This window comes from Ascaphus truei, unplaced genomic scaffold (assembly GCF_040206685.1).
Source record: "Ascaphus truei isolate aAscTru1 unplaced genomic scaffold, aAscTru1.hap1 HAP1_SCAFFOLD_684, whole genome shotgun sequence".
NCBI lineage: Eukaryota > Metazoa > Chordata > Amphibia > Anura > Ascaphidae > Ascaphus > Ascaphus truei.
The window spans coordinates 80,359-90,358 of NW_027457017.1; the positions used below are offsets into that span (position 1 = coordinate 80,359).

The 10,000-nt window shown below is 60.4% G+C and overlaps 1 protein-coding gene across 1 annotated transcript in view; it reads left to right on the forward strand.

Annotated features, from left to right (window-relative positions):
- LOC142485967 (C2 calcium-dependent domain-containing protein 4C-like) overlaps positions 1-10,000 on the forward strand; it is a 13,546-nt gene that overhangs the window by 2,869 nt on the left and 677 nt on the right. The window contains 2 exon segments of the mRNA XM_075584622.1: positions 9,375-9,876; positions 9,879-10,000. The exon segment at positions 9,879-10,000 is cut by the window's right edge and continues 262 nt beyond it. Coding sequence (XP_075440737.1) covers positions 9,445-9,876; positions 9,879-10,000 — 554 coding nt within the window. The 5' untranslated portion in view covers positions 9,375-9,444.

The window sequence follows — 10,000 nt, forward strand, 5'->3', positions numbered from 1 at the left end:
CACTCTCTTCCTTCGCTCACACACTCTCTCTTCGCTCACACACTCTCCCTCCCGCTCACACACTCTCTTCCTTCGCTCACACACTCTCTCTTCGCTCACACACTCTCCCTTCGCTCACATACTCTCCCTTCGCTCACACACTCTCCCTTCGCTCACACACTCTCCCTTCGCTCACACACTCTCTTCCTTCGCTCACACACTCTCTCCTTCGCTCACACACTCTCTCCCTTCGCTCACACACTCTCTCCCTTCCCTTCGCTCACACACTCTCTCCCTTCCCTTCGCTCACACACTCTCCCTTCCCTTCGCTCACACACTCTCCCTTCCCTTCGCTCACACACTCTCCCTTCCCTTCGCTCACACACTCTCCCTTCCCTTCGCTCACACACTCTCCCTTCCCTTCGATCACACACTCTCCCTTCCCTTCGCTCCCACACTCTCCCTTCCCTTCGCTCACACACTCTCCCTTCCCTTCGCTCACACACTCTCCCTTCCCTTCGCTCACACACTCTCCCTTCGCTCACACACTCTCCCTTCGCTCACACACTCTCCCTTTGCTCACACACTCTCCCTTCGCTCACACACTCCTCCCCTTCGCTCACTCACTCTCCCTTCGCTCACACTCTCTTCCTCTTCTCTCGGCTCTCTCACTCCTCTCTCGGGCTCTCTCACTCCTCTCTCTGGCTCTCTCTGACTCTCTCGGGCTCTCTCTCTCGCGTGCTCTCTCTCTGGGGCTCTAACTCCTTATCTGTCTCTTAGTTTCTCTCTCCACCCCACTCCCCTCCTCCTCTCTGTGACTCTCCCTCCCTCTGTCTCTATGTCTCTCCCTATCTTTCCTCTCTCTGTCTCTTCCCCCACTCTTTCCCTTCGTCTCTCCCCTCTGTCTTTCTCCCTCCCCCTCTTTTCCCATCTCCCCCCTCTTTTCCTGTCCCCCCTCTTTTCCAGTCTCTCTCCCCCCTCTTTCCCCCAGTCTCTCTCCCACCTCTTTCCCCCAGTCTCTCTCCCCCCTCTTTCCCCCCAGTCTCTCTCCCCCCTCTTTCCCCCCAGTCTGTCTCCCCCCCCCTTTCTCCCAGTCTCCCCCCTCTTTTTCCCCAGTCTCCCCCCTCTTTTTCCCCTGTCTCCCCCTCTTTCTCCCCAGTCTCCCCCCTCTTTCTCCCCAGTCTCTCTCCCCCCTATTTCTCCTCAGTCTCTCTCCCCCCTATTTCTCCCCAGTCTCTCTCCCCCCCCTATTTCTCCCCAGTCTCTCTCCCCCTATTTTTCCCCAGTCTCTCTCCCCCCTATTTCTCCCGTCTCTCTCCCCCGTCTTTCTCCCCCATCTTTCTCCCCAGTCTCTCTCCCCCCATTCTTTCTCCCCCCCCCCTCCCTCTTTCTCATCCCGGACCCCCCCTCTATCTCATCCTGGACCTCCCCCCTCTCTTTCTCCCTCCCCCTCTCTTTCTCCCTCCCCCCTCTCTTTCTCCCTCCCCCCTCTCTTTCTCCCTCCCCCCCTCTCTTTCTCCCTCCCCCCTCTCATTTTCCCCTCCCCCTCCTTCTCTTTTTCCCCTCCCCCTCCTTCTCTTTTTCCCCTCCCCCTCCTTCTCTTTTTCCCCTCCCCCTCCTTCTCTTTTTCCCCTCCCCCTCCTTCTCTTTTTCCCCTCCCCTCCTTCTCTTTTTCCCCTCCCCCTCCTTCTCTTTTTCCCCTCCCCCTCCTTCTCTTTTTCCCCTCCCCCTCCTCTTTTTCCCCTCCCCCTTCTTCTCTTTTTCCCCTCCCCCTCCTCTTTTTCCCTCCCCCTCCTCTTTTTCCCCTCCCCCTCTTTCCCCCCCCCCCCCCTCCTCTTTTTCTCCTCCCCTCCCTCCTCTTTTCCCCCTGCCCCTCTCCTCCTTCCTCTTTTTCCCCCCCCTCTTCTTTTTCTCCTCCCCCCCTCCTCAATCTAAGATCACGTCCATAGAAGGACAAGCCGCGCTGAGCCGTGCGGACGCTCCGCGCTGAGCCCCGGCATCCTCCATGAGGATGTCTTTAGAGGGGGCTCACGCGAGCGTCCGCAGGCGTGCTGAGGCGTTGGATTTTTCAGCCGACAGCCAGGCTGTTTTTCAGAGCGCTGTCGGCTGAAAACATCCAATCAGCGCAAAGCAGCGTCAACGTCATGGCGCCGTGCGTCGCGGGCGATTGGCCCAGCGACGTCACTGCCCCGCTTCCCTCAGTCTCCCCCCGCCTCCCGATCGCGCCCGCTGGCTCGCCTCTCTGGACTCAGCCTAATGCATGGGAGATACTGGCACCCCATAACGGGGCCTGTATCTCAAGAAGTAGGGGGTCCCGGACCTGAAATCAACGCGGTTCTGCTCTGGAGACCCCCTGCTCATCTACACTAGTAATACAATGTATATTAAAAATACATTTATTTCGGGCGAGATTTGCGCTGGGAGAGGCGGCTCTCTCTGCAGCAGAAAGGAATCGCCGGGTGAGGCCTTTTCAGAGGCTCGATCCTCACGCCGCCGGCTACTCGCCCGTTTGGGGAATTTTGCTATCGCAGGTAATCGAAGCTTTCTGATACTGTGATGGCAAAGCTCACAAAAATGGCAATTTAAATGGATGTTTTTTAATGAACCTTTAGTACATGGGCCCCTCTGTCTCTTGGTTTCTCTCTCCCACTCCCTCTCTATGACTCTCCCTCTGTCAATATATGTCTCTCCCCTCTCTCTGTCCGCCACACATCTCTGTCATCTAGGCGCCATGTCTGCTTACGCCATCTTCCCTCCCCTCCCTCTTCCCTCCCCACCCTCTTCCCTCCCCTCCCTCTTCCTCCCCACCTCCTCCCTACCCACCCTCTTTCCTCCCCCCCCACCTCCCTCTTTATCCCCCCACCTCCCTCTCTCTCCCTCTCCCTTTCTCCCCCCCCCTCCTCCCTCTATCTCCCCTCCTCCCTCTTTCTCCCCCCCTCCTCCCTCTTTCTCTCCCCCTCCCTCTCTCTCCCCCTCCCTCTTCCCTCCCCACCCTCTTCCCTCCCCACCCTCCTCCCTCCCCCCCTCCCCACCCTCTTTCTCCCCCCCCTCCACTTCCCTCTTTATCCCCCCATCTCCCTCTCTCTCCCTCTCCCTTTCTCCCCCCCCTCCCTCTATCTCCCCTCCTCCCTCTTTCTCCCCCCTCCTCCCCTCTTTCTCCCCCCTCCTCCCTCTTTCTCCCCCCTTCTCCCTCTTTCTCCCCCCCTCCTCCTCTATCTCCGATCCTCTCTCCCTCCCTCTCTCTCCCCCCTATTTTTCGCCACTCCCTCTTCCCCCTCTTTCTTCCCCCTTCCCTCTTTCTCTCTCTCTCTCACTCCCACTCCCTCTCTATGACTCTCTCTCTCTCCCACTCGCTCTCTGACTCTCCCTTCCTCTGTCTCTATATGTCTCTCCCCTCTCTCTGTCCGCCACCCATCTCTGTCATATAGGCACCATGTTTTTCCCCCCCTCCTCCCTCTTTCTACCCCCTCCCTCTCTCCCCCTCCCTCTTTCAACCCCCTTCCTCTCTCCCCCTCCCTCTTTCTGCCCCCTCCCTTTTTCTGCCCCCTCCCTCTTTCTCCCCCCCCTCCCTCTTTCTCCCCCCCTCCCTCTTTCTCCCCCTCCCTCTTTCTGCCCCCTCCCTCTTTCTGCCCCCTCCCTCTTTCTGCCCCCTCCCTCTTTCTCCCCCCACCTCCCTCTTTCTCCCCCCCACCTCCCTCTTTCTCCCCCCCACCTCCCTCTTCTCTCCCTCTCCCCCTCCTCCCTCTTTCTCCCCCCCTCCCTCTTTCTCCCCCTCCTCTTTCTGCCCCCTCCCTCTTTCTGCCCCCTCCCTCTTCTGCCCCCTCCCTCTTTCTCCCCCCCACCTCCACTTTCTCCCCCCCACCTCCCTCTTTCTCCCCCCCACCTCCCTCTTCTCCCCCCCCACCTCCCTCTTTCTCTCCCTCTCCCCCCCTCCTCCCTCTTTCTCCCCCCCTCCCTCTTTCTCTCCCCCTCCCTCTTTCTCTCCCCCCTCCCTCTTTCTCTCCCCCCTCCCTCTTTCTCTCCCCCCTCCCTCTCTCCCCCCTCCCTCTCCCCCCTCCCTCTCTCCCCCCTCTTTCTCCCCCCCTCCCTCTTTCTCCCCCCCTCCCTCTTTCTCCCCCCCTCCCTCTTTCTCCCCCCTCCCTCTTCTCCCCCCCTCCCTCTTTCTCCCCCTCCCTCTTTCTCCCCCCTCCCGCTTTCTGCCCCTCCCTCTTTCTGCCCCCTTCCTCTTTCTCCCCCCACCTCCCTCTTCTCTCCCTCTCTCCCCCCTCCTCCCTCTTTCTCTCCCCCTCCCTCTTTCTCTCCCCCCTCCCTCTTTCTTCCCCCTCTTTCTCCTCCTCCCTCTTTCTCCCCCCCCCTCCCTCTTCTCCCCCCCTCCCTCTTTCTCTCCCCCTCCCTCTTTCTGCCCCTCCCTCTTTCTGCCCCCTCCCTCTTTCTCCCCCACCTCCCTCTTTCTCTCCCTCTCCCCCTCCTCCCTCTTTCTCTCCCCCTCCCTCTTTCTCCCCCATCCTCCCTCTTTCTCCCCCCCACCTTCCTCTTTCTCTCCCTCTCTCCCCCCTCCTCCCTCCTCCCTCTTTCTCCCCCTCCCTCTTTCTCACCCCTCCCTCTTTCTCACCCCTCCCTCTTTCTCACCCCTCCCTCTTCCTCCCCCTCTCTTCCTCCCCCTCTCTTCCTCCCCCTCTCTTCCTCCCTCTCCCTCTTTCTCCCCCCCTCCCACTTTCTCCCCCCTCCCTCTTTCTCCCCCCTCCCTCTTTCTCCCCCCCTCCCTCTTTCTCCCCCCCTCCCTCTCTTTCTCCCCCCTCCCTCTTCTCCCCCCACCTCCCTCTTTCTCTCCCTTTCCCTCTCTCCCCCTCCTCCCTCTTCTCTCCCCCCCTCCTCCCTCTTTCTCTCCCCCTCCCTTTTCTCCCCATCCTCCCTCTTTCTCCCCCCCACCTTCCTCTTTCTCTCCCTCTCTCCCCCCTCCTCCTTCTTTCTCTCTCCCCCTCCTCCCTCTTTCTCCCCCCTTCCCTCTTTCTCTCTCTCACTCTCACTCCCTCTCTATGACTCTCTCTCTCTCCCACTCGCTCTCTGACTCTCCCTTCCTCTGTCTCTATATGTCTCTCCCCTCTCTCTGTCCGCCACCCATCTCTGTCATATAGGCACCATGTTTCTCCCCCCTCCTCCTTCTTTCTCTCTCCCCCTCCTCCCTCTTTCTCCCCCCCTTCCCTCTTTCTCTCTCTCACTCTCACTCCCTCTCTATGACTCTCTCTTTCTCCCACTCGCTCTCTGACTCTCCCTTCCTCTGTCTCTATATGTCTCTCCCCTCTCTCTGTCCGCCACCCATCTCTGTCATATAGGCACCATGTTTTTCCCCCCTCCTCCCTCTTTCTAACCCCCTCCCTCTCTCCCCCTCCCTCTTTCAACCCCCCTCCTCTCTCCCCCTCCCTCTTCTGCCCCTCCCTCTTTCTGCCCCCTCCCCTCTTTCTCCCCCCCACCTCCCTCTTTCTCCCCCCCACCTCCCTCTTTCTCCCCCCCACCTCCCTCTTCACCCCCCCCCACCTCCCTCTTTCTCTCCCTCTCCCCCCTCCTCCCTCTTTCTCCCCCTCCCTCTTCTCCCCCCTCCCTCTTTCTGCCCCCCTCCCTCTTTCTGCCCCTCCCTCTTTCTGCCCCCTCCCTCTTTCTCCCCCCACCTCCCTCTTTCTCCCCCCCACCTCCCTCTTTCTCCCCCCCCCACCTCCCTCTTTCTCCCCCCCCACCTCCCTCTTTCTCTCCCTCTCCCCCCTCCTCCCTCTTTCTCCCCCCCTCCCTCTTTCTCTCCCCTCTTTCTCCCCCCCTCCCCTCTTTCTCCCCCCCCTCCCTCTTTCTCCCCCCCTCCCTCTTTCTCCCCCCTCCCTCTTTCTCCCCCCCTCCCTCTTTCTCCCCCCTCCCTCTTTCTCCCCCCCTCCCTCTTTCTCCCCCCCTCCCTCTTTCTCCCCCCCTCCCTCTTTCTCCCCCCCTCCCTCTTTCTCCCCCCTCCCTCTTCTCCCCCCCTCCCTCTTTCTCCCCCTCCCTCTTTCTGCCCCTCCCTCTTCTGCCCCCTTCCTCTTTCTCCCCCACCTCCCTCTTTCTCCCCCCCCACCTCCCTCTTATCCCCCCCAACCTCCCTCTTTCTCTCCCTCTCCCCCTCCTCCTCCCTCTTTCTCCCCCCCTCCCCTTTCTCTCCCCCCTCCTCTCCCCCCCCCTCTTCCCCCCCCTCCCTCTTTCTCCCCCCCTCCCTCTTTCTCCCCCCCCCCTCTTCTCCCCCCCTCCCCTTTCTCCCCCCCTCCCTCTTTCTCCCCCCTCCCTCTTTCTCCCCCCTCCCTCTTTCTCCCCCCTCCCTCTTTCTGCCCTCCCTCTTTCTGCCCCCTTCCTCTTTCTCCCCCACCTCCCTCTTCTCTCCCCTCTCCCCCCCTCCTCCTCTTTCTCTCCCCTCCCTCTTTCTCTCCCCCTCCCTCTTTCTTCCCCCTCTTCTCCTCCTCCTCTTCTCCCCCTCCTCTTTCTCCCCCCCTCCCTCTTTCTCTCCCCCTCCTCTTCTGCCCCTCCCTCTTCTGCCCCTCCCTCTTTCTCCCCCACCTCCCTCTTTCTCTCCCTCACTCCCCCTCCTCCCTCTTTCTCTCCCCCTCCCTCTTTCTCCCCCATCCTCCCTCTTTCTCCCCCCACCTTCCTCTTTCTCTCCCTCTCTCCCCCCTCCTCCCTCCTCCCTCTTTCTCACCCCTCCCTCTTTCTCACCCCTCCCTCTTTCTCACCCCTCCCTCTTCCCCCTCTCTTCCTCCCCTCTCTTCCTCCCCCCTCCCTCTTTCTCTCCCCCTCCCTCTTTCTCTCCCCCTCCCTCTTTCTCCCCCTCCCTCTTTCTCCCCCCTCCCTCTTTCTCCCCCCTCCCTCTTTCTCCCCCCTCCCTCTTTCTCCCCCTCCCTCTTTCTCCCCCCCACCTCCCTCTTTCTCTCCCTTTCCCTCTCTCCCCCTCCTCCCTCTTCTCTCCCCCCTCCTCCCTCTTTCTCTCCCCCTCCCTTTTTCTCCCCATCCTCCCTCTTTCTCCCCCCCCCACCTTCTTCTTTCTCTCCCTCTCTCCCCCTCCTCCTTCCTTCTCTCCCCCCCTCCTCCCTCTTTCTCCCCCCCCCTCCCTCTTTCTCTCCCTTTCTATGACTCTCTCTCTCTCCCACTCCCTCTCTATGACTCTCCCTTCCCCTGTCTCTCCCCTCTCTCTATCCGCCACCCATCTCTGTCATATAGGCACCATGTTTTTACCCCCTCCTCCCTCTTTCTACCCCCTCCCTCTCTCCCCCTCCCTCTTTCTCCCCCCTCCCTCTTTCTCCTGCCCTCCCTCTTTCTCCCCCCCTCCCTCTTTCTCCTGCCCTCCCTCTTTCTCCTCTTTCTCTCCCTCTCCCTCCCTCCTCCCTCTTTCTCTCCCCCCTCCTCCCTCTTTCTCTCCCCCCTCCTCCCTCTTTCTCTCCCCCCTCCTCCCTCTTTCTCTCCCCCCTCTTTCTCTCCCCCCTCTATCTCTCCCTCTCCTCCTTCTTTCTCTCCCCCCTTCTCCCTCTTTCTCTCCCCTCCCTCTTCTCCACCATCCTCCCTCTTTCTCCCCACCCTCCCTCTTTCTCCCCCATCCTCCCTCTTTCTCCACCCACACCTTCCTTTTTCCTCTTCCTCTCTCTCCCCCACCCTCTTTCTCCACCATCCTCCCTCTTTCTCCACCCCACCTTCCTCTTTCTCTCCCTCTCTCTCTCTCCCCCTCCTCCTCTTCTCTCCCCCCCTCCCTCTTTCTCTCCCCCCTTCATCTTTCTCGCCCCCTCCCTCTATCTTCCCCCTCCCTCTATCTTCCCCCTCCCACTTTCTTTCCCCCTCCCACTTTCTTTCCCCCTCCCCCTTTCTTTCCCCACCCCCTTTCTGCCCCCCTCCCCCTTTCTGCCCCCCTCCCCCTTTCTGCCCCCTCCCCCTTTCTGCCCCCCTCCCCCTTTCTGCTCCCTCCCCCTTTCTGCCCCTCCTCCCTCTTTCTCTCCCCTCCTCCCTCTTTCTCTCCCCTCCTCCCTCTTTCTCTCCCCCCTCCTCCCTCTTTCTCCACCCTACCTCCCTCTTTCTCTCCCTATCCCTCTCTCCCCTCCTCCTCCCCCCCTCCCTATTTCTCTCCCCTCTCTCCCCCCCATCTCCCTCTTTCTCTCCCCCTCCCTCTTTCTCCCCCCCACCTCCCTCTTTCTCTCCCTCTCCCTCTCTCCCCCCTCCTCCCTCTTTCTCTCCCCCCCTCCTCCCTCTTTCTCTCCCCCCTCCTCCCTCTTTCCTCTCCCCCCTCCCTCTATCTTTCCCCCCCTCCTCTATCTTTCCCCCTCCCTCTATCTTCCCCCCCTCCCTCATCTCTTTCCCCCCCACCCCCTCCTCTCTTTCTACCCCCACTCTCCCTCTCTTTCTACCCCCACTCTCCCTCTCTTTCTACCCCCACTATCCCTCTCTTTCTTCCCCCATCCTCCCCCCACCCTCCCTCTCTTTCTCCCCCTCCCTTTCTCCCCCCTCTCTCCTTCTCTTTCTCCCTCTTTCTCCCCCTCTTTCTCCCCCTCTCCCTCTTTCTCTCCCCTCTCTCCCTCGTTCTCCTCTCTCCCACTCTATCTCTTTCTCCCCCCTCTCCCTCTTTCTCCCCCCTCTCCCTCTTTCCTCCCCCTCTCCCTCTTTCTCCTCTATCCCCCTCTCTTTCTCCCCCCTCCCTCTCTTTCTCCCCCCTCCCTCTCTTTCTCCCTCCTCTCCCATCTCTCTCTGTCTCTCTCTCCAACTCTACCCCCCTCCTTCTCTCTCTCCTGCTACATGAGCGAGACCCGACCTCTGTCCGAGCATTTCCGTGCACATCTTATTCGCACGGAAATGCCGCCCTCACAGTCTCATACACAGAGTCCTGCGTGTGTTAGGACAGAATCGGTGCGCGCGGCTCTCTCGTCACGTTACCTTCCCGTGTTTATATAGATGACCAAATGGGTCGTAAGCTTTGGAAGAGATCTTGGCAGCTTCCCTCCACCTGTCCCATTTTGCTTTAGGCAGCGCAGTGAACAAAAGGCTGTACCTCTGAGGCAGGCCATAGAGCGACCACGCGCAAGGCTTTTTAAATTACATTTGAATTTGGGTTTTTTTGCGCAAGGGCCGCATCACGGCCATGTCACGTGAGCGGTTCAGCCAATGACGTCGTTCCAGCCTGGTGACGCGTCTGCCACGCCTCCCGATCGCCTCCAGCCTAGTGAATGTTTCGTGCGTGGTGTCACGTGCTTAGTTGCGCGTGCATGCCGCAGCTATAATCTCGGCCTTAGAAAGGACAAACTCAATCAGCCATAGCTCATTGCCTCTGGGTCACTCTGCAGTGGGAGTGACATTGGTCTCTTCTGTCACCGTCACACCACTGCTAAAGCATCTTTCTTTGCATGTTTCAGCCTCTCCTGTCAGACCTTGACATCTCGATGCCACTGAATCACTACCAGAAGAAGCAATTCTGTGCCGACCATGATTGGAAAAGACAGACCGAGGAAGAGTCCTCCAATGTGCCTCAATGTCCTGACCCCAGACCGGATCCCTGAATTCTGTATCCCCCCCAGCCTTCCATCCCAGCGGGGGATGCGAGCGAGTCCCTGTCACGGGTCCGTCCCCAACTTCTGTGGGCCAGCCTTTGAAGTGATGGCACCTCGCCCCCTCAATACGCATGTCATCCAGGTGCAGACCCCCAAGGAGGAGAGCACCAACGCAGACCCCCTATCCCAGGCGGCGCTGTCCCTGCCCCATCTCCCCAAAGCCCAGACCTCCTACGGCTTTTGCACCTTGCTGGAAAGCGCCAACACCAGGAGGAAAGAGTCGATCTTCCACAACGATCCCGCCGCGATCCCCATCCTGCTGCCCATATCCCTCTCCAATACCTCCAGCTGCCGGGAACTTTTTTCCCCCCCCCCCCCCCCCCCCTTCCCCCCCCGCCCCCACCCCCCCCGGGCAGTGTCACCACTCTCGGTTTGCACCCACGGAGCCGATACGGTACCTTGGACAGCGACACTGCTTCTTCCACTGACTC